A 25629-nucleotide genomic window follows, 5' to 3' on the forward strand; every position below is an offset into this window, starting at 1 on the left:
TTAAAAAAAAAAACCTTAAACTCAGGTCTTGAGCAGCTACCGTAAAACACTTCTACAAAGCACCCCATATTTCCTTATTCTTTTTATTGGGAAATATTATTTTATTCATCCCTGTGAAACTTTTACTTTAAATTAATTACTCTAATTAGGAAAGGTAAATATATTACTTCTTTCTGGAATTTTTATATAAAAAGTCACCCCCAAGTGGGGGGTGACCCCACCATTCTTTTTTGTAGCATGGATAGCATGCATACTAGGTACAGGAGTATTAGGATTTTTATACATTATAGTAGTGAAATAGTCCTTAGTCCTCTTCCAAATGACCATTCAGACTCTCTTGCCCAATGCCAGCTTCTAATATATTTGGTAAGACTCACTTGTTTACAGATATTAGCTAAATAAACTCACATAATACATAATTCTTTTTGTCTGACTTTTTTGACTTAATTTAGGTTTCAGAGACATTCATTTTTGTTAGACACACCCAAAGTTCTTTCACTTTAACTGCTAGAGAGGTTGTAAAACAACATAATCATTTATGTACTGTCTATACATTGTCTGCTTTCTCAATATAACTGCAAAGTTGAGACCATGTTGTTCATAAAACCAAAAGACTTATTTAATCTCATCCTTTTCAGAAAATGCCAAAGTGACACAGAACATTAATTACTCTTTAAACTTTAATGTACAGCAGCATCACATGGAAGGCTTGTTAAAACACAGTCAACTGGGCCTTATCCCCAGAATTTCTGAATAAATAGGTATAGAATAACACTTAGGGTTTTTATTTCTCACAAGTTCTCTAGATATGATTTAGGGAAAGCAGAGAAACAACATTTTGAGTTTGATAACTAATGCGGTAGAGTACTCTATTTATATACAACTTATTCACCCATTCTCCTTTGGCAAATATTATTTACTTCTAATTTTTGGCCATTAAAAATAAGGTCATATGACCATTTCTACCCAAAACTTTTGTGTATGTGTGTGTGTGTGTGTGTGTGTGTGCATACACATATATAAACAAACATGTTTAATTTTATTTTATTGGTTCTTCTTATACATTATATGTATTTTGAGATTATAAATTATACATATTAAACTCAACAAATACTGCCAGATTTCTGAAGTGCCAATTTATATAACCACTATCAGCATACGGTAGTTTCCCTAGAAACTTAATTCTTCAATACTTGTATTACCACTTTTTCATTTTAATCATTCCAGTGAATGCCTAGGGATCTGGTTGTGATTTTAATTTTAATTGCTGTGATGAATAATGTTATGGTATGACATTCTCTCTCCCTCCCCCTCCCTCCCTCCGCCGCCACCACCACCACCACCACCACATCTCCCCCAACCCCCGCCCGCTCTCTCTCTGCTGGCCTTGATGTTCTGTCTCACCTCAGGCCCAATGAATGGAGCCAACTATCTATGGACTGGGACCTCTAAAACCTTGAGGCCCAAATAAACTCTTCCTTCCCTAAAACTGTTCTTATCAGAGGGCTGGGGATGTAGCTTGGTGTTAGCACGCTTGCCTAGCGTGTGCAAGGCCCTGGGTTCAATCCCTAGTACCACAAAAAAATGAAATAAAAATAAAATTGTTCTTCTCAGGTCGTTTGTCACAGCAGCAAAAAGCTGACAAAAAAAAAGAGAGAAAAACATTGAAAATATATTTAAATATTTCCTTTTGTGATATGCCTATGTTCATGATTTAAAAAAAAAAAAAAGCTATGCATGATGGCACACACCTGTAATCTCAGAAACTTGGGAGGCTGAGGCAGGAAGATTCCAAGTTCAAGGCCAGTCTCAACAACTTAGAGAGGACCTAAGCAACTCAATGACACCCTGTCTCAAAATAAAAATAAAAAGAGCTGGAGATGTGGCTCAATGGTAAAGCACCTCTGGGTTCAATCCCAGGTATCAAAAAAATAAATAAACAAACTCTTGGATTGGTGATGTAGCACAGTGGTAGAGGATCTTGCCTAGCATGTTAAATCTCTTGAGTTCAACTGTTGGCATCATAAATTTTAAAAATTTCTTTAAGAGGAAAGCAAGAAAAGGAGAGGGATAAAGATTCTTAGCAAACAAACATCCTTGCCTTGTTCTCAATCTGGGAAAGAAAGCATTCAGTATTATTTCCATTTTGTATGTTGTTATGGATGTTTTTGTAGATGACCTACAGGAAGTTTAATTTACCCTAGGTTTGCTAAGTTTTGTTTTTCTATAACAAAACAAAACAAAACGAAACAGGAATGGATATGCAATTTTATCAAATGCTTTTAATAATTCTATTAAGATAATCAAAGTTTTTCTCCCTTTTTATTTTAGCAGATCAATTAAATTGATGCTTTGTTATAAAACACAGGATAGGGAAGCAGCTCATGATAGAGTGCTTGCCTAGCAAGTACTAGGCCCTCCCTTCAATCCCCAGTATCATCCCCTTCCCCCAACGAAGAAAGTTAAATGTAAAGCACATCTTGAGAGTGGGGGTAAGTCAGGTAGTTTTGATGTATTGTCCCTTTTTGTAGCTTGTTGAATTCCGCTTGCTAATATTTGTTTAGAATTCTTCTTTCTTGTTTTCCTTTGGGTTGTTTGAGGTCTTTTTCTCTTATAATTTATATTAACTTTAAAAAGGTTTATTCTTTTAGTATTGTGTGACTATTCTAGAAATCATAACATGCATCATTATCAATGTTCAACAGAAATAAAATGTTATATAACCTAGAAGGAAAGATCTTAGAATACCTGAAATTCTATATACTCCCCTAACTTACATGTTATTGTTTTCATGATTTTTAGTTCTATTTAAACATTAAAGTATGGTATTTTACCTTTCTCCAATTTATCTAACATATTCATTTAGATTCACCAACTTTTAAAAATAATTTTCACTGTTCTTCATTCCTTCCTGTACCTCTAAATTATAACTGTAGATACATTAGCTAATGCCTAAATAATGTGATTCAGTTTTAAGGAAAATATCCCACTTTTCTAGCTTCCACTAGTTCCTCTGCAAGTTGATTGCTAATCTTACTGCTGCACTTTAAAGACAGAGCTTCATTTGCTCTGGTGCTTTTCAGACTGTTTTCGGATATTTAGAGTTCCTCAAATGAGTGCTTTGGGCAGTGGGGGTAGGGGAGATACATGTGCACATGTATACTGTGTTCTTCCAATTCATTAATTTTCTCTTAACCTATATCTACGTATTAAAAACAATCTTGCATTCTTAATTTCACTGCACTAGATTTTCATAAATTTGGGTATTATCTGGAATAATTTATAATAAAAGTATTACTCTTTTAAAAAATACCTGAAACAATAAAGTCCTTGTCTGATGACATCTTTATCTAGATCCCCTATGGTACTACTATCTCACTGCTCTTGTTTTTTAACATGTTAGTTTATCCACTTGTTTGGTTCTTTTTTTCCTTCTCTTTTCTCTCTTCCTTTCTTTTCAACAGTGGTAATGTTAGCATTAGGATGATCTCTTGGGCTGGAGTTGTAGCACAGTGGTAGAGCGCTTGCCTAGCACATGTGAGGCACTGGGTTCCAACCTCAGCACCACGTGAAAATAAAAATAAATGAAATTAAGATATTGTGTCCATCTACAACTAAAAAAATATGTTTTTTAAAAAATATTTTTAAATATGATCTCTTCCTCCAGTACAAAGTGAATTTGCTCCTGGCACATGAGAACTAAAAACACTAAGAACACTAGTTACACCTAATCAGGAACTGAGATGACTTAAACTGAACATCAGTTCCAATGATGCCTAATCTATTTCTAGCTTACCTTTACTCCTAATGAGTATTCTTTGGGGAGGGAGGGGGCCCAACCTGTCTATAGAAGTAACCATGGGCTTCCTCAGTAGAAAAGTCTGCTCAGATCCTCAGCCAATCAACCCTGGTTCATTCAGAATCGTCAACTCTATACTAGAACAGAGAAATATCTCTAGAAACAAAGAAGCCCCAAATGCTGGGCTCACCAGCCTAGATTTCCTTCTTACAGATCTAAGCTTTCATTCATTTGAAAGTAATCCAATGTTCAGTTTAAGAGGGATTATTCTCCAAGGTAAGGTTAGTCAGAATTTTCTGGTCTGACAACACCAAATGTACAATGAACAAAATAAAAACTTGACAAATTAAAAAAAAAAGTTTACCCTTAACAAAAAACTTGCTAGATTATAAATTCCTTAAATAAGACCCCTGCACTCTACATTTTCTATCTCCATTGCTTAGCACAATGCATGACACATGGCTATTACTGATGAATCCATGATATAAAGGATAATTCTGAGCAAGAGGATAATATCAGAAATGGTAACAGGAAACATTTTCAAATCTCAGAAACCTTTCAGTCTCTTATTTCATATTGTCTCTGCCACTATCTTCTTTTAATATCTTTATTTTATTTGTTTATTTTTTATGTGGTGCTGAGAATAGAACCCAGTGCCTCACACATGCTAAGCAAGCACTCTACCACTGAGCCACAATCCCAGTCCCTCTGCCACTATCTTAATTCAGGATGCAAAAATCACTGAACCACACCAATTCAACTGGCTTACAGATTGTTTCCTCATCTCCAGTACACTCTCTCAGTCCATCTTCCAGTTAAAATACAAGTACCATATCAAATAAACTTTGAATAGCTCTTCCCTCTCTAAAAAAAATTCTAATCTTCTCTGCATGATGCATAATGCCCCAGTTTTAAATATACTTAAGAGTATACTTTAAGTATACCTTTGCCTTAAATACCATTTCCCCACTGGCAATCTTGTGAGCTCCAACTCACTATTCAAAACCACATTCCAGTTGGGCAAGGTGGCACCTGTAATCCCATGGATTCAGGAGGCTAAAGCAGGAGGATGGAGAGTTCAAAGCCAGCCTCAGCAAAAGTGAGGCACTAAGCAATTCAGTAAGACCCTGTCTCCAGAAAACATACAAAATAGGGCTGGAGATGTGGCTCACTGATCAAGTGCCCCTAGTTCAATCCATAGTACCAAAAAAAAAAAAAAATTCCAGAACCACCTCTGGAATTCAGTGCAGATGAATCAATGTAGTATTTTACTTTATGCCTGATTATAGTATATATTACCCTACATGGAAATTAATCCAACGCTTTCCTATCCTACATGCCTATATATTCCTTTAGGACAAAATTTAGAACTAAACCACAATTCTCATACTCAAGGGTTTTTTCTATAAAAAATATCTTTGATATTTTATTTTTATCATCTTTAATTTTTATCTTCTTAATTGATTCTGGTATTCAATTGAATTTAACAAATAGTCACTGGGTACTCATCTCATGACAGGTACAAATGATGCCCATATAAGTAAGACACTTAATATTTAAACTCCCTTGCATCTCTCATTCCAAGAAAATTCATTTTAAGTACAAAAACATGAGGAAGTAGTGAAAGAGAAAATAACAAAGATAGGATGGCAAAGACGTGTAAGGTCTTTAAATGTTCCATAAATTACATTAAAACATATCCACTAGATAATAAAACCGAGAATACTGAGACTTGAGAACAAAAACGAGTACATCATAGAAAATAAGTATTCTGGTTCAAAATTCTACCACATTGCCAAAAACTGTGATATTCGAGTTATCACGTAAATGAGACTCACCCATTCCCAGGTAGTTTTGAATGCATTTTCCATGAAATGTTCTTAATTGTATTCAATGTGTTAATGGCCTAAGCATTTCTTATGGCTCTTCTATGTTTAATCTAGATGTCTATAATGGGTACAGATTAACTGCAGTTTACAATAAGAGAATATCTTTCTTTTACAAAAGCAATTTAACTTGTCTCTGTTTAATGATCTACAGAGCAACAATGCTTGCCTCCAGAAAATAAAGAATATGTTCAACAAAACACATTTTCCTACCCCTCCGACACATGTATCTATTGGCAAAGAGAAAAGATATTAATTTAGCTTGCTCTAGTCAAAAGAACACAGAACTGAATCAAGAGACCTGGACAATAATTCCAGCTCAGTTTCTGATAACACAAGGATTATAGGACTAGGGAAATAGCTTAGTGGGAGAGTAGTTACCTAGCATGTACAAGCCCAGCTTTAATCTCCAGCACCACAAAAAAGAATTAAGATAAAAAAAAAAAGAGAGATAAGAATTGTAGAATACTAAATACTGGCTTGAGGCATCACCTATAAAACCAGAATAAAAACAATGCCTGCCTGTTAAGTAACATTACTTAAGAATTAGCTAAAAGTATAATAATATGTAATTATCTTTTAACAGTTCCAGTATCATGTCTAGCTAAAAGGTTTTATTTAATTAAAACATTAAGCATTCATCAAGGTGGCCAAAACTAATATTCCTTGTGCCACTGTTAACAAGCCATTATACCCTTTAAGCAAAATAAAGTACTTAAGGTAAGACAGAAGGCAACAAGTTCAAATGATAGGGCTTAATAAAAGAGCAAACTCTTTCTTTCCCAGTTTTGTAGACCTACTAACTGTTATGGTCTTTTTATTCATTTTCCGTTCTTTAACATTTCCCTTAAATTGAGTATAATATACCTTGCTGCTGCCTACATCCCCCTACACAAATGAAATTCTGAGTTACAATCTCAACCTGTTACTGATTTCATACTTAGTTGGAAGAAAAGCCCACATTTTTTTGACCTTGCCTTTACAGTTAACAGTTCTCATGGATACTGAAAACTCACTCTTTTTAAACTAACTATCAGTCTTAAGATTAGCAAGACAAATACCTAGTTACCCATCTTGGTCTCTCCATACTGTCCTTGTATCCAGTCTGAGCTGTCTATTAATAAGTTCCTCCATCCCATCCTAGAACTAAAGGACAAAAAGCATCCAACAAGCATCCTTAGCATTACACACTGTGACCAAGGCTCATTAATAGGTAACAAAATCAACACCTCCAACAAAAACCCAAAACAAACCCACCATCTTTCCCTACAAAGATGACTCAAGCAAGCACATACTAGAAAATCTATTTGGTGACAATGTTTTCAGAAAAAAACAAAAAAACAAAACTCAGATTTTTGTCATTTGCTTATAATGCTATAACACCACAATGTTTGTACTGAAATACAAAAATTAAAATGCTTATGATGTCTATGACTAAAATTTGTATGAAGGTGGATACACATATTTGGGTACTCACTTGTTCCAACTTAAAGATATGCTGATTAAAGTAGTGCTGTAAACGTTCATTAGCAAAATTAATACAGAATTGTTCAAAACTATTATTTTCATAATCTTCAAACCCAAATATATCAAGAACACCAATGGACAAAGTCTGTAAAACAAGAGAAAATTTTGGTTTAAAAAGTCTCAAATTTACTTATGTATTTAAGTAATATCCACAATATAATTAACAAAATGCTAATTTCTAAAGCAGTAGAGAGGGACTGGTTTTCTCTCCAGTACTAAACCAAAATATACCACAACTAAGAAGTATTTTAGTTCTCTTCATCTTCATTTTACTTTAAGTAATATCCACAATATAAATAACAAAATGCTAATTTCTAAAGCAGTAGAGAGGGACTGGTTTTCTCTCCAGTACTAAACCAAAATATACCACAACTAAGAAGTATTTTAGTTCTCTTCATCTTCATTTTACTTTTGTCCTAATCATAAAAATATATCCAAATTTTTCACAAATGCAATCTGTTTTTCACAAATTTTATTATAATTATAAAAATAGATTATAATTTTAACACATGTAGCTGGGTGTGGTGGCACATGCCTGTAATCCCAGCAGCTTAGGAGGCTGACGCAGGAGGATTGCAAGCTCAAAGCCAGCAACAACAACTTAGCAAGACCCTGTTTCTAAATTTAAAAATTATTTTAAAAGGGGCTGGGGATGTAGCTCAGTGGTTAAGTGCTCCTGGGAACAGTCCCTTGGGGGTGGGGGGGGAATGTAACCCATGTAATTCTGGCATTACATTACAGAAATATATAAAGCACAGGCCAGAGGTGTAGCTTAGTGGTAGAGGACATGCCTAGCATGAAAGAGGTCTTGGGTTCAATCCCTAGGAAGGAAGGAAGGAAGGAAGGAAGGAAGGAAGGAAGGAAGGAAGGAAGGAAGGAAGGAAGGAGGGAAAGAGGGAGGGAGGGAGGGAGGGAGGGAGGGAGGGAAGGAAGGAAGGAAGGAAGGAAGGGGAAAAAGAATGTACAAAGCACACAGCTAGCAGTCTATTATCATAATTGAAAAAAATCGAAGAAGTTTCTAAATTCAGAAATCCCTGAGTTCCAAGAGAGAATGAAATAAAAGGTATGAAAAAAAATCAAGATTACTAAAGTGAAGGATCAGCAGATCCTTGGCTATGCCAAGAAAACTATGTAATTTTTCCTATTTTAACTTGTCTCCCAATAAACAGAGGTCTACTTTAAAAACTAAAGTAACAAGTTTATTAATCAGCCTCATCTAGGCTAAGAATGAAACATGATACAAAAGCATATAGTTTCTTAAAGTTAAAATTAAGTATTTCTTTAACAAAAACACAAGGTTTAAAATGCTGACTAGCTCTAAAAGAATTATAATATAAAACGGCAATCCTTTACTCATTCTTGTCTGTTCTTAGAGTCAATATTCCACTCTCAGTACACAGTTTATTCTTCCATTTTTGAATATTTTACTTTTCAATTCTAGAAACCATACGTAACTTTGTTTTCCATGTCTGACTCCTAGAACTTACTCTTTATAACTTCTTACTGTGATTGATACAGATTCAGCTCTAATACCTGCATATAAACACCCTTTTCATCATTCCATCACATTCTTAAAACAGTTGTTATGACAACTTTGTTAAATGACAGTAAGTTTTCTCCACTGGGACTAAGAGGTATATCAGACAAACTAATATAATGAATGATAAATTACAAGATTTTTTAAAAGTCTGTACTAGGAATATTTAATTCTACTGACTAAGTCTAGGCCCTTAAGAAAAATTAAAATAATGTTCTTCAAAATTAAGTCAATTTGATAAATCAGACTGTAATTTAATTTTATGGCTGTGGGCTTACCTTTACCTTTAAAACAGTAAGATTAAACTAAAGATGACATTTCTAATCAGTTTGAAAAGGCAGACTGTTTCATACAGGCTTTTGAGAAAAGTGAATCAGAACTCATTGAAGTTAACTACCTATAATCTGCCATACTAAAAACAAGTTCCAATTGGAAAAGATGTCTAAACATAAAAAATGAAATTCTAAGAGTTTAATGCTAAATATTTTTAAATCTTGGACTAGAAGAGGCCTTCTATATAAGTAAAATAAATACGTAAAACCCAGGACTAGAAAGGAAAAGACTAATAGAATTAACTGCACAACAATTTAAAACACATAGGCATAAAAAGACATAACAGAAACAAGTCTTAAAAGTCAAGTAAGAGAAAATATATTTGCAATATATATCAAATTGAGTCTCCATAATGTCTACAATAAATAGCTCCTAAAAAGGAGTAAAAAAGAAAAAAGAAGCAACAGAACAGCACAAAGATATAAAGATATAGAAAAGAAATAAAACAGAGAAAACACATTTCCCCCCCAGTGCTGGGTATTGAACCTAGGACTCAGTGCATGCAAGGTAAGCACTATTCCACTGAGTCACATCCCCAGCCCAAGAAGGCACTCAAGGTTCATCACTGAAAACAATGGCAAAAAGTGGGATAGTTCCTCTCTTCATATCAGATTATGTAAATATTGATAATATCCAATATGGGTAATATGGGTTAAAGTATAGGGAAACAGGCACTTTGATACTGCTGGTAGAAGTATATAGTTCTTTTTGGAATTTAGCAGTAGTTGCCAAATTTTTACAATACATATATCCTTAAATATAGCAATTCAACACTGAGGAATGAATCCTAGAGAAAGGTACATAAAGTTAACTATTAGTTATTATATTATTCATAACAAAAATTATTTTTAATGAGATTTTATATATTATACCATATATTTCAAAATTACTAAAAATAATGAGGTCCAGATACATAATGACATATAATGTATTTAAAGAGATGTTATGTAAAAAAATAGTAGTTTGCAAAAATATAGATAAGATGGTTCTATTTATAATTTTAAAAGCAATTTTGTATGTGTATGTTTTTGACATATAAATACACAGGGGAAAAGGTCTGGAAAGACACACCAAATAGTTCACTGAATAGGGTGATAAATGACAGACAGAAGTAAACTCAATACTATACTAACTCTACATAATTCCGTGCTTTAAAATTTCATGTATTAACCAGTTTATTGAAACAGTTTTCTATGGAAAACAAACCAACATATCTTTACCTTGGTATTACGCTCCAAATCTTTACTATTCAGAAGCGCATGATTAATTCGAAAAACTATCCAGTCAAACAGAGCACTATATAGAGACTTAGCCATGGAGTTCCTCACTGTCACAGCCTGCAAAACAAGAAAAGGGTTACGAGTGCAAAGTGGAATTGGTAATAATCCAACTAAGATACTTCAACAAAGTATATTCTACTCTCATTCAAGAAAGAACATGTACTATACTGAATAAAAACTAATTTTTCTCTCAATATAAATAGCTTATAATTGAGGTTTTCCATTTGTACTCATTAATTTAGTCCAACTCAGGGAATCTAGACTAAAATTGCCATGAAACAGAAATAAAACTAGGTCATTCACAGTTCAAAACATTTCTACTGAAAATTAGGGTATATATTTCCCCTAGGAAACAAGATATAATGGAAAGTTTACAAATGACCTTGCTTGCTAAAGTGAGGAAGAGTATTCTAGGCAGAGAAATAAATCTGACAGCAAAAAGGAATTAATGACTGTGAAATCCTCCTCACACTCTTAAAACATACACATACTACCACCACGACACCATTCATAGTTGTCTTCAGCTTGTCATCCACAATAACCTCTAGAATTATTTCATACCCAGAAAGAGCAACAATTCCTTTATTATGAAATTACAAAATTTATTTTTGCCTACTTCCAGATTTCTCCAGTTTATGGAAAATTTTCTATTCTATCTTTGTAAGTCTGAACTTTTTCTAAACACAGAAATTTATTCTCTTTAAAAATGGTGTATATCTTATAGAACCAAGTCCTGCCCATTAGAAGGCTATGAATTCCAATAATTTATGCATACATTATGTAGGGAGTTATTTTGAAACCTATATATTCAGGTATGTATTTACATCTCTGTTTTGAAGTATAGAAGAAATAGATAGTAATGATTAAGAGTTAGGCTTCTTAACTTTATTTCTTTATTTATTCTAGCTGTGTTGACCATGGTCAGAGAACCTTCAATTCTTAGACTACAGGATACACATCCACAAACTGGAGATTTACAGATACTATATACAACCTACAGGTGATGAAATAATTTCAAGTTTATAACCAAAAAATAATTATTTGGAAAGGAAAGAACACTGGTATTAAATGAACTGCAATACTAGAAACTTTAAATGAAAATTCTTTAACAGCTCTGAAAGAAACAATGTCACCTTAGAATTCTACATCTGGACAAGTTATCAAAGAAGTATCTTAAAACTAACAAGAAAACCAAAAAAGCAAAATATTATAGCATAACAGAATAATATTCAATTTTCCCCCACAGGGATAAAAAACAAGTCTTTGAAAGAGAAGGAAGTCTTCCCAGTTGCCACAACATGAATGAACCTGCAGGACATTAAGCAAAGTGGAACAGACAACGGACAAATGCTGGATCATTCCACTTATATGAGATTTCTAAAGTAGTCAAACTCACAGAAGCAGAATGTAGAGCAGTGGATATCAGGGGCAGGGAGGTGAGGAAAACATGGAGATGTGAGCAAAAGGGTACAAGTTACATTTATGTAGGACAAATAAATCTGAGATCTAATATATAATATGATGACTACAGTTAACAGTATTGTACTGCACATTGGGAGTTTGCTAAGAGTAGATTTCAGATTCTCTCACCACAAAGTAATAATGTGACAAAATTGTAGTTTTGCCTCACTGTGGTCATGTAACAACTTCACTATGTCCATGTATATCAAAACTTTATATTGTACACTTTGAACATACAATAAGTAACCGAAGTCAATACAAAAAATAATGAAGACAATCTGATCAATCTCAACAAAAAAATAATTTAAAACTAAATAAATATGCATAAAACAATATAAGCATGAGTTACTATAATAATTTTTTAACTTTTATTTTTATTAACTTTTTTTGAAAAAATTTTTTTTAAAAATTCTTTTCATACATATATGTATGTAGGGTAATAATGTCTGTCTCAATCTACCATCCCATACCCCCACCTGCCCCATTCCTCCCCTCACTTCCCTCTGTACAATCCAAAGTTCCTTCATTTTTTCTCTACCCACCCCCCACTATAGATCAGCATCCTACTATCAGAGAAAAACTTTAGTTTCAGCCTACTGAAAAACTAAGACACCTAACTTATGCCCAGAGTCATGACTCTTGAAAACTGCCAAAATAATAATCTGTACTGTATTAAGCTGCAAAGTTTCCTATACAGTTATAGAAAACTAATATTCCCTCTAACTGATTCTTCAAACCACTGCCAGAGTACTGCTTTAAAAAAAAAAAAAAAAAAAAAAAAAAAAGTCTTAAGGAAACTTTTTTGCTTAGAACACTTTATAGTATTTCCATTGTTCTTCAAGTAAAATACTAAAACACTTAAGGAATGCTTCCCATTTTAATACTACTAATGGCCAGCACATATCTGAAATTGCGTGTTTTCAAATATTTATTGAACCAACAAGTAAATACACCAAACAAGCATAAATAAAAAAAAGGTTAAGAAAAACTCAAAAAGTTGAATTTAAAGGTAAAAGACAAAGAAATCTTTTGTAATAAAAAAAGGTTATAAAATATAAAAGCACCAAATATTTTATAAAAGAAAGGTAAAACTCTTAGAGGTTTTAGAGTGGGAAACCATAATATGACACAAGAAGAAAGATGGACTTGGAGACATAGTTAAGAGGAACCCAAAAGAAGGATAAATGGATCAATGTTAGCCTAAAAGTAATTCTCTAGGGCTCAATGACAATTTTTTCACTTCTCATCTCATTCCTATCCTATTTTATGGTTTGATTTCTCATCACTTTCATAAACTGCTCTATATCAGTGGCTTTTCAGTAATTTTCTTACTCGTTATCATTTAACATGAAGGGTCCCCTAAAGGTTCATGTGTTGAAGGCTGAGTTCACAATGTAGCAATGTTCAGAGATGGGGTTACTGCAAAGTGACTGAATGATGAGGACTCTTAACTTTTCAGTGGATTAATCCACTAATAAATTCAATATTTGATGGCATTATTGGGAGATGGTAGAAACTGCAGGAGGTAAGGGCTAGCTGGAAGAAGTCATGAGAGGCAGGTTCTGAAAGAATATATTTTGTCTTAAGCTTCTTCCACTTTCTCTGTGCTTCCTGGGTGCCAAGACGTGAGCAACAATTTTTTTCATCCTCTAAGTGGCTTTTCTCAAGTATTTTGTCATAGCAACAAAAAGCAGACTAACACACTATCTTATACACCTTGGTATAGTAATAAATACAAATTTCATCTGGCAAACTATACAGATGATATTTAAAGTCACAAGAGTGGGTGAGATAATGCAGATAAAGAATATAGAGAAAACAAAGGTTGTGTCTGAGTGTACCCACCCTTTAGGATGTTAAGAAAAAAAGAAAGAGCAAGCAAAAAGGACTACAAATATGTGGCCAACAACAAAAAAGTAAACCGGCAAAGTAAAATATGCTAGAATATAACTGAAAAAGTCTCAAGAAGGAATAATCACTGGTTGGGGTTGTGGCTCATGGTAGAGTGCTTGAGCATGTGTGAGGCACTGGGTTTGATCCTTAGTACCACATATAAGTAAATAAATTAAAGATCCTTCAACAACTAAAGAAACATTTTTTAAAAAGAAGGATTAATCAATGGGATCAAACACTGATGGTTTATAATTCTAACTACTGTCTACCTCATATTAATAATATGAAACTTAAAAAAGGTGAAAAAAATAAAAGAACAGTGAAGAAAGATCCTTGGGGGAAAAAATTTCAAGCCTACTGCTTAAAATCACATTGTTTCTATGTTAATGGACAATTTATGATCAAATTTTAAGGGCCTACAAAATATGTCAATCAACACTTTTTTTAAACTGTCATTTTAATTTTGTTAAGAGAAAAAACACAAACTGCTAAGAATGTCTAGAATACTTTCATTTCAAAGAAAAGCATACCTCTGCCAACTTGTATGGTAAAATAAGCTTCTCTCCAACTGTCACCGTCTTTCTTGTAACTAATGCTTCAAATAGCATCTCTTCTTTAACCTATATAGCAGAGAAATAAATTCAATATATATTTATGACAAAGGCTGAATTATTTAATTGAAAAGCCAACAGAGGAAAGAACATAATGAGATTAGCAAATATACAATAGAGAAAAGGAAAATCCAAGAAAAATACTGGCAACTACAAAGTGGAATTTAACTGTCTCACTCACCCCAATTCTTCCCCCTCAAAAACAAAACAAGATAGATGAGATAAATAGATCGTTTTAAAGTTTGCTTTCTGAGCATAATGGAAAATATTTTCATTATGCAGAATATAGAAAATATAAAATAGTAGCAAAAATCATTTTTATTTAAGACAATCGATCATAATGCCACAACTGAAGACAAGGAAGAAAAAGTGACAATACTTCTTGAATTTCAGGAATGTTCTCAGTGTGTACTTATTTATGTTTCAGATGTTTATTTTTATCCATGGATATTAAACTTTAAAATAAAGTTGACACTTCATTATTCTCACTCTTTCTGTTTCCCCAGATATAAATACTATCATGAATTTGACATGTACCATTTTGGTTTCTGTTTTTATACTTTTATATGTATTAAATGTATTCATAAACATGATGTTATATTAACAAATATATTTAACTCTTCTGTATGGTATCATAGTGCCATATGTTTTTGAGATATAAATACATTTATAACTTAAATTAAGCGTCCCAATATATAACGATAACCTGTGTGAAATACGGTCTTCTATTTATAGTAATTATAATCCCATTTACACTTTTCAATTTTGCACGACTAGAAAATAAACTACAATAAATATTCTTGCATATGAGTTCAAGAGTTCCTGTGATGAACAAACTTAAAAACAGAATTATCAGTTTATAAGATACACATTTTCAGCTTTACAGGATATTATCAAACTCCTATATACAGTTTTTACCCATGTGTTCTCTGAGCAGTAACACTGAAAGCTCTTATTTCCTGAAACCTTCACTATATTTGGTTTTATCAGACTTTTGAATTTTACAACACTGATGAAGATAAAATGGTAAAACAAAGACATCTTATAAAAGCATGCATATATAATAAAAATATATTATATTTTTACATTTTATATATTATTTTACATTCATAAAATTTACGTAGACAACATAATATTAAACCATATCAAGCAAAAACTGTTAGATTGTAAGAAAAGACTGAGTTATAAAACAATAGATGGAGGTATTACCGCACTATCAGCAATTTATGTCACATTAAAAATAAAAAATCCTTTTACAACTATTTAAGTACTGGGGATTGAACCCAGGTGGCACTTTACCACTAGGCCACATCCCCAGTCCATTTTATTTTTTAAAACAGAGTCTTGCTAAGTTGCTGAGGCTGGCCTTGGACTTGCAATCCTCCTGCTTCTGCCTCCTGAGTTGCTGGAATTATAGGCATGTACCACTAAACCTGGCCATGAAAAGTTAACAGGAAAGTATCTAGTAAATATAACATCATAAATATATATATATATATACACACACACACACATATATATATATACACATATATATACCTTATTTTAAAGCATCCATTGCTCAATTCTTAAATGCAAAAAAATGGAAGTAATTTGAGGCACGTTACCTTCACAAAATACAGTAAAACTAAAAATGCACAATAAAGTTTAAATACAAAGCACCTCAGCCTTATACATTTAAAATCTTTTAAAAATGCAAATACTGGATTTCAAAAAATAACAAAACTAAGAAAAGTGAAAAGAAATACATGCAATAAAAACCAAATGGATATTGAGGTATATTTCTACAAATTATTAAAAGTAAATATTTAAAGAATAAGTAGCAGTATAGCACAGTGGTAGAGCATAAGCTTAGCATGTAAATAAAGGATCTATATTATAGACTCAAGAATTTTTTTTTAAAGAACAAATATTTATAAACAGAAAATTACAAGAACCTCAATCCCCACTAACAGGAAAAAATATAAATTGGTTTTACTCATACAATGGAATCTTACACAAGAGTTAAAGGAAGAACCTAGAATATATAAATCAGAATTGAAAAAAAAAACTCAAAACTGTAATATGAAATTAAAAAGTCAGATTTCAGAATGATTTATACAGTATAGTTTTTATCATAAAGTCTGAAATTTTCACACAAAAGAAAAAATTAAAGAGAAACAAAGATAACACCACAGAGAAAAATTCAAATTAATCAAATGTTTATAAGAAAATAAAAAATATTGAATTTTAGATGTGTAATATGATTTCCTAGGAAAACAAAATTTATTAAAATAATTCACATCAGCTTTGAAAAATCCTAAAAAATTCATTAACAAAGAACAAATGGAAAAGGCATCCAATAAAGTTCTCATAAGGTTGATCTCTATCAAACCTTTCAAGAACGCACTACTGATCCTTCTTTTAAAATCAGAAAAACAGGAAAAAGAATGAAAACTACCTAAGTCATTTTGAGGAGTTGGCTTTGTGCCAGCACTAAAGAGTAACAGAGATTATACATAGATCTATACACGTGCACAACCACATAAAGCACACTTATTTTATTTGGTAAGCATCCTAAAGAAAATATTAATGAATTAATGATATTTTTATCAGTTACCTCTATAATTCTTTAAATATTTCATTATACATATTTGACTTTCAAAACTTTTAAACAAATCAAACACCAGTGAATTCACTATCCAATATGCAAAGTTTCACATATTTATCTAATTGAAAAGTGATAAGTAAATTAAAAACCCATTCTTTATTTGAACAGATGTTAAAATGTATTCAACATACAAACTTTGCTAAAAACTGAACAGCTTGTGGTAAGGGTGATGGTTCTAAAAATCTCAAAACAACATCCTACATAATTACTATCTATTTGAAGCTTGTTCACATTTCACTTTATCTCACTAGCAACCATCCAAATAGGCTTTAGTAAACAAAAGAATAAAAATATTCACTGCTGCATGAGATAAAAAAAAAATTAAAACTAGAAAAAAGTAAAATTAAATTACTACTTTTAAACTATTCTTCAAAATTAAACCTATATTTATCCTTGAACTGAATTACTTTAGGAAGACGGGGAATTACATTAAATTTTAACTAAGGAGTTTAAATTTTAGTTAAACCAGTTCACCAAAGCTTTAAGGCTGCAATTATTATTATCAATATTAACCAACTAGAGGCAACCAATTTTTAAAATAATTTCTAAAACCAACTACAGGCAGGATATCATGGTAGGTATCTTCTCTAGCTCCTGAAGCTAGAGAAGCTATTTTCCTTCTACTTAATACCAACCCTAAGTCCTAGAACCAGTCCAAATTGTACAAAATAAGAAATTCAAGTAGTTTGGGTTCAAATAAGATTTTCTATCAAATCACATTTGTCTTATGTCTAACTTTGATACTGGTAACTCCAATTTTCAGATTTTGATTTCTCCTTTTTCTCTTAAGTTGCCTGAACTACTCCTATCAGTGTCTCACCAGAAAAGGAATAATTCACTAGGATCAGAAGCTTTGGTACTTGCTGAAGGCCTGGATATAAAATAAGACCAACCAGTCACATTGTCCAGTATAATGCTTGACTAAAATATCACCTGAAATGCCTGACTGAAATATTCTTTTTTCTCTGACCTTCAGAACCTTCGACAATATAATCGTCTGACACCACAGTCCATCTCCTGGTGAAAATTCTTTCCAATGAGTGAGTCTACTTCCAATTCAAGATACTCCCTTTGTCTACACTTTTTGCTAAGATGTCATTTCATTATAACTAATAAGCAATTCCCAATCATGTATAGAGAAAAAATAAACACTGTGCTTAGATAAATAAGAAAGAGGGTGTTGGGGATATAGCTCAGTTCGTAGAGTGTTTGTCTGTAAGCACAAGGCCCCTTGGGTTCAATCCCCAGCCCAGCAAAAAAAAAAAAAAAAAAAAAAAAAAGAAAGAAAGAAAGAGAGAGAGAGAGAGAGAAAGGAAAAGAAAAGAAAAGAAAAGAAAAGAAAAGAAAAGAAAAGAAAAGAAAAGAAAAGAAAAGGAAAAACAAAGAGATATCCAAGGTTCTCAAAGAGCACTGCAGATTTGTAAGGGACACAACTAGAAAACAATTAACTTTAAACTACCAAACCCAAACTAAATTATACCAACTAGAAGGAAATGTATGCATAGGCAGTTGGGTTAGACTACTTAGTTTAAATTCCATGAAGTGGCAAAGGAAACAAGATTTGAAAGATATTAATGTTTTAACTTCTAAAAAGCACAGCAAGCTATAAATTCTAATTGCCAAAAAGTGGAAACAAGGAAGACTTCCATCAAACTGCAGTACACCCACCCATACAATGGAATATTACCCAAAGAAATGAGCTACCAAGCCACAAAGAGACATGGATGAATCTTAAAATACATACTGATAAGTAAAATAAATCAATCTGAAAACCTTAAATGCTCTATCATTCCAATTACACAGAAATTACATTTTATTACATTCTGGAAAAAGCACATTTATACCACAATGAAAATGATCAGAAGTTTCTAGCCACTTGGACAGAAGAATTGAACAGGTAAAGTACAGAGAAATTTTTAGACCAGTAAAACTATTCTATATATGACATTATAATGGGAACACATGGCTTCATGCCTTTGTCAAACCCACTGAACACAGAATGAACGTATGCAAATTTTTTTAATTATTCAAGACATTAGGAAATTACTGGAAGGATCACGACCAAAGACTTTACTAACTGTATGACACATATAAGAAAAAAATCTTAAGAGAGGAGATAGGAAAAGATGACAATCTAAGCAACTTTGGAAACTAATGGAATCTATAGGACTAAAGACAAAAAGTGCTGTCCAAAAGTACTGTACTCAAGTTGAGAAAGTTATTTCACACAAATAACTACTATAGAAGAACACTGTAACTGAACATTTATGTAGATGGATGGCAGGGGGTGTAAGAAAGGTTTCTCATTGTTTGAGTAGGAGCTAACAGACATGCAAAGTGAGAGACTAGAATGATCTATTAAGAAAAGGATTTTTAGAAACTAAAGTATGAAATCATGTTTAGCTTTATATAGATACAAATGATTACATATAGAAATATTTATAGATATGTGTGTATACACAGGTTAGAATATACATATTTTTTCTTGATCTGTCAGATGAGAGGGTCTGTAAGAAACATTCCATCTTATAAGGTAAATATGCAAGATGAGCAGAAGATGAAGACAAATTCTATTCAACCCATTAAGGAAAAAAGCAGTATCTCTTCTCATCACCTCCCCCAAAAACCCCATTTTCAAATAAAATAATCTAACCCAAATCTTTTTTTATGAGAATTTAACCTTTATTTTTTCAATTTGTTTTTATGTGGTTCTAAGGATTGAACACAGTATCGCACCCTTGCGAGGCAAGCACTCTACCACTGAGCTACAGCCCTAGTCCCTAACCAAATTCTTAGTATGAGAAAAAATTTGGAAAAGGCAGAATAAACATAAATTAGTCCATAACATTATGCAGTCTAAAGTAGAAATGTTCATCTGATTCAACAAACTGAACTATTATGAATGTGCGCAGCAAGTGGAGACAGAGGAGAAAACACGAATGGTCTAAAGATTCTGGCATGCTTAATAGTTAAAGTAAGGCAGATGTCAAGAGAACCTCCTCTATCTGGAAACACTATTAAGAAACAGTATCTAATAATATCATTAATAAAAAGCATTAATCCACTTGCATCTGTAAAACAGTTACACAAAGAAGTATCTAAAAGAACTGAAAACATCATCACTCACTTCCAATAATTCTGATACAACAGGCAGAACTTCAGGATTACAGATATCAATGGAGTCATCCCGGTATGTTTTCTTTTTATAGCAGATATTACCCAAATGTAGTATTGCTGAGAGAAGAGAGAATATCCTGTGAAAATAAAAGCACAACTTAACAGTAGCTTGAATATGTGTATTCTCAAAGCTTGCTTCATTCAACAATTCTAGCTAAGCAAACTAACCAGTACCAAGAGTCCTCAGAAAAACAAGAAACATGAGAATAATTATAAATAAATTAAAAGTTTCTGTTTACTGCACAAAGTGCTATACATAACCTTAGTTTCAGTATTATACCATTTGTTACATAGTTGTGTCAAGGGATTTCTTGCCTGAAATTGTAGTATTTTAACAAATCCATGTCTTTACAATACTATTCTTCCTGTCTGTAATGCATTTTCCCCTACTATTTCAGATACACTGAATCACAATCTCTAAAGTAAAGGCCTTAGAATTTACATTTTTATCAGTTATCTGAGGCTATTTTTTGTGATTAATCATATTTTTAAATGCTTTCCTATATCACATTATGGTGCCACTGGTAAATGCTTTTTATTTTTTAAGTATGAGGCCAGAGTGGTATATTATGTAATATCAGACCCCTATGGTGAAATATTCAAAACTGGAACTCTCTCATGTGCTTCTCTCCTATATCAGGGGAACACATCCCTCCAGTCAATAACCAATTCATCTACTTGTGCACTATTATCCCATCAACTCCAGTTAACTCAGAAACTCACCTGACCCTAGAAAAACTTTCTATCAAAATACTCTCATATTTACCTTTCTCTTAAGTAAATCTCCTAAATTCAACATGTTTTTCCCTTCACAAAGAAGTTTACTGAAATATTAAACTGCTTGTTTTCACCTTATCGCTCTACTTAGTATACATCTAGCATCTTCTACCCACTAGTATATCTCAGAGGTTACCAAGGATTTCACACAGCTAGGAACAGATTATAACTTATCTGACATTTCAGAGGCATTTAATGCAGGTAAACACCTCATTTAAAAGCCCTTACTGAATCTCTTAAATACACACAATTTTGTACCTTACCAGTTGAAAACAACTACCTGTCTTCCTAAAATAAGAAAATATTCTAAATAAAACAAAAGATATTGCTTTAGGAACCAGATACACTTTGAATCAACATCTAATTCGCAGAGCTAATTTTTCAAATAACAAAATTTTTAAATGTTAGAATCACTCTCATAATTCAAAGAAAATACAAATTGCAAAGGAATCATTCATTAAAGTATTCTGAAGTAAATTAGAAAGTAAACTCAGTATCAATAGAAAAAAATAATTGGTGTCAAGAAACAACAAATTCATGATGCACTTTTTCAAAAATTATTTTAAGTGGTAGTTTATATGTTTGTTAATTACACTGTTTCCATAGCTGGGGCTCAATAATCAGCACATTTATGTTCTCCCCCACAAATATGTGATACATACTCTTCAGCAATAATTAATGTCATATAAATAATCCAAAGCCATATAAATTAATATAAAAAAGATCTTAAAATATGAACAAGAGTCCTTGTGTTTTCAAAAAGTACACACCTTGTATTAGGTAATGACAGTAAATAACTATACTATAGGACAGGTATTTTTAAAACACAGAAAGTAAAAACAAAGCACGATTATGGAAATTTTCATTTAAAAATTGTAGGACATGAAGAGCTTTAAAGAAAACAAGTTTCAATTTGCATACGAAAATTTAAGGCTTCCTACAAGTTTATGAAAAGAGACTCTAGACTAGGTCTAAGTTCAGACAAAAGAATGTTATGGGGCTGGAGATATAGCTCAGTTGGTAAAGTACTTGCCTTGCAAGTACTAAGGCCCCGGGTTCAATCCCCAGCATTGCAAAAAAATAAAAAATAAATTATGATTTATTAGTTTATCATAGGATGGGGGTCATAGGATGGGGAAGTGGCATAAATACAAGTTTTCTATCAGAAATATTGAAAATATTTGAATGAGTACAAAAGAGATGAAGATCATTTCAAATGGGGAAAACAGGAAATGTTCAGAATACAACATAGTGTTTTAGAGAACAAGACCAGTCAAGTTAAAATGCAAAGTTCATGCTAGATAGGGTATATCTGAAAGATAACAGTAGAGTGATAGGGAAGGGACACACTGAAGGTCAGGCTAACAGAAACATATTGCTCCCAGTAGTTTCAGTCATATCTTAAAATGCAAAAGATGAAAGACAATCCCGTGGTGTATGAAAAGCAAAAAACATATTCCCAATTGTGTTATCAAAAAAATTATTATTAATTTAATACAGGTTTAATAAACTTTATCTGAAATGCTTGGGACCAAAAGTGCTTCAGATTTTGGATCATTTCAGACTTTGGAACATCTGCATAGACTTTAACAGCTGAGCTTCCATGATATCTGAAAATTCAGAGTGAAAAATTCTCCAAAATCTTAGGTACTTCTCTTCCCAAGCATTTCAGCCCTTCAGCATTAGGGCAACACTAAAAATTGCAGATTTCAAAGCATTTCAGAATTTGAATTTTCAGATTAAGGATACTCGATCTGTATATCTATCAACACTTCACTTCGTTCATATGTCACCCAGTCAGGTTTCACATGCAGTATACAAGGTATTCAGGGCTGATAGAAGAATGGAAGTAATACAAAGTGGAGAAATTGAGATGGGTACTCTATTTATTAACTTTCAGTGAATGGCAGTTTATATCACTAATTAAATGGGTTTGCATATTACATATTATATCATTTGATTTAAACTAACTCCTCATAAAAGAGTCTAGCAAGGAATATGTTAAAGAATCATACCAATGACAAGTACAAATAAGAAAATAGGAAAGCTATTCTTCTCTGACTTTGAGCTCATCACTTAAGAGATTAAAAATTGACAATATAATTAGATCTGACATATTCATCAACATTAATTTCCCCTTCAAAAATAGTTCTAAGTAGACCAGACACAGTGGTGCATGCCTACAGTCCTAGTTACTCTGACTACTTAGGCAGAGTGGATCCCTTGAGCTCAGGAGTTTGAGGCCAACCTGAGCAACAAACAAAAATCTCAAAATATAAAAAAGTTATAAAAAACTATTTTCTTCTGATGTGCACCAAGTTTGTCTTTAATTTTAAATATTTATCTTAAATATAATTTGATTTGTCTTTTATCACAAACGTTTTGTATTTCTAATGCATTTACCATGAAGAAAGTATTTGTTAATAATACACATATAAATTAAATATACAAAGGAAGGAAATATATTAAAAATTGTGTTTTGTGGATAGGTATGCATGACAATAGATAACTGATACAGAAAATGAAGAGTTACAGAAGTAGCATTATACAGTAATTGTGTGTGTGTGTGTGTATTTTAGGATAAGGTGCATAAATAGCCTTCAGGGGCACTATGAATTACTACATTTGTATGCAAATGTTTGTGGATTCTCAAAGAACTTATAACCAAAAAAAAAAATAGATGAGGCAATAGACAGTTAAAAAACTGAAAGAACCAAGGGAAAGAACCAGGAGTGATGGCACATGCCTGTAATCCCAGAAATTTGGGAGGCTGAGGCAGGAGGATTATAAATTTAAGATCAGCCTCAGCAACTTAGTGAGACCCTGTCTCAAAATAAAAATTAAAAAGAAGTGGAGATGCAGTTAGTGGTAAAGTGCCTCAGGGTTCAATCTCTAGTACCAAAAGGAAAAAAAAGAAAAATCTTTCAAAGATATGTATATAATGATTTGTTCTCTACTGGGGATATAAAAATACAAGAAATAAACTCACTGTCTTCTCGTCTTCGGAAGAAATCCTACCATTTCCATCGCAAGTTGTAAGCGTTCAAAGTCATGTCTCAAATCTTCTCCCTCCACTGTGAAGCAATCCTGCTTTAGATAAAAAGGGAAAAAATCAAATTAACTGTTAAATAATGTAGACCATTCAGAAATATGGTAATTTGAGATAAGTACACATATGTTTAAGATGCAAATTCAAACTGGTAGAATATTCATACATACTCAGATTCATTATATTTCCTATCTTAACTACAGAGGTATGCAAAGTAAACACATATCTACCGAAATACCAATAGGTTACCTTTTCTCCCCCTTTCACAGTTATCAAGACAAAGATCTCGAAGTCACAAGTTTGATTTTAAGAAGTTCTAAAGAATGTCAGAGACTCATATCATTTAAGAGAGCTCAAGTCTACAAGCAAATGTTATTTATTCAACAAATATTTAACAAGTGCCCACCATATTCAAGGCACTGAACTAAATCCTGGTGATACAAAAATCTTAGAAGAGACAGTAATGTAGCTAAGAAGATCATAGATTTTATGTTATTAGCTATACTTGTATTATTTCATAGTTCCTAATGAAAAAATAAAGATAACATGGCTTTCAAGCAAAGAAAGAAATGTATGTAAAAGTTTTTATGAAATTCTCAAAAAAATTAGTGTCATATGAGTCAGTAAAAAATTTATGGAGCATCAATGTAAAAAAACATTATTTTAACCTTTGCATTTCAGTTCCCAAAACAGTCAGAGAGTAATACAATATAGATGTAATCTAAATCTTGAAAATCCTTTTACTACATGTTCTCACACTACTCTGTACTTACATTATCAAACACCTCTTACATTTGTGCTTTTTAATGCCTATTTTCCTAGGTAATGTTCCATCAAGAACTCAATGAACCTGTCTTATTTACTGCAGGATCTCAAGCATCAAGTCAGCACCAAGAATACATTGAGGAATTCCTGAAGTAAATATATAATCATTTAATTGTCTTAAAAATTCTACCTGGTATTTCAACCCTAAAATTCAAGGCTTGATTAGGTAAGACTGACCATTTATATTGATAAACCAGCTTTAAAGAAAAATGACAGTAGATATTGACCAACATATTATCAGAATTTAAATCATTTTTCACATTTTATAACTGAGAAAACAAAGGTTAAGACGTTACTAGCAATAAAAATAACTTACATTTAAATATATTACCACCATTTGAATATGGAAAGTCTGCACTTACTGAATATCTACATGATACATATTATCTCACTAAATCCTCAAAACACAGAAATAATTAAGTATACGTTTATAGGGAAGAAAAAAAATTAGAATTTTAAAAACTTGCCCAAGGTCAAAAAACCTTGTAAATAATAAAGTTGGTCAAACCAACATCCACTTCTAAATCCTGTGCTCTCTTCCATACAACACTGCTGCTTAAGTTTATTTAATAGGACAACCCTTAAAAGGAATTAAATCATTATTCAACAGTCAACAACAGATACCGCGTAAAAATCAATTTTTTCAATATAGGTCCCCTTGGGACCATTTATACAACACTACAAAATACATGAATCGTGTAGCACAAATAGTAGGATTGTCCTTTAACAATCCTTTCAGGCTATAATGTTAGTCACATAAATTCTAGTAACTCATAGCAAAAGAAAGTTTAACTTATCCTGAAATGTACTAGAGTAAGAGCTAA

General features: G+C 32.3%; 1 protein-coding gene across 1 annotated transcript in view; it reads right to left on the bottom strand.

Annotated features, from left to right (window-relative positions):
• Positions 1-25629, bottom strand: part of MYO9A (myosin IXA) — a 285639-nt gene that overhangs the window by 160127 nt on the left and 99883 nt on the right. The window contains 5 exon segments of the mRNA XM_079123120.1: positions 7163-7297; positions 10303-10419; positions 14247-14336; positions 20105-20231; positions 23921-24018. Of these exon segments, the coding sequence (XP_078979246.1) occupies positions 7163-7297; positions 10303-10419; positions 14247-14336; positions 20105-20231; positions 23921-24018 (567 nt within the window).

The sequence above is a fragment of the Sciurus vulgaris genome (genome assembly GCF_902686455.1).
Source record: "Sciurus vulgaris genome assembly, chromosome: 2".
Classification (NCBI taxonomy): domain Eukaryota; kingdom Metazoa; phylum Chordata; class Mammalia; order Rodentia; family Sciuridae; genus Sciurus; species Sciurus vulgaris.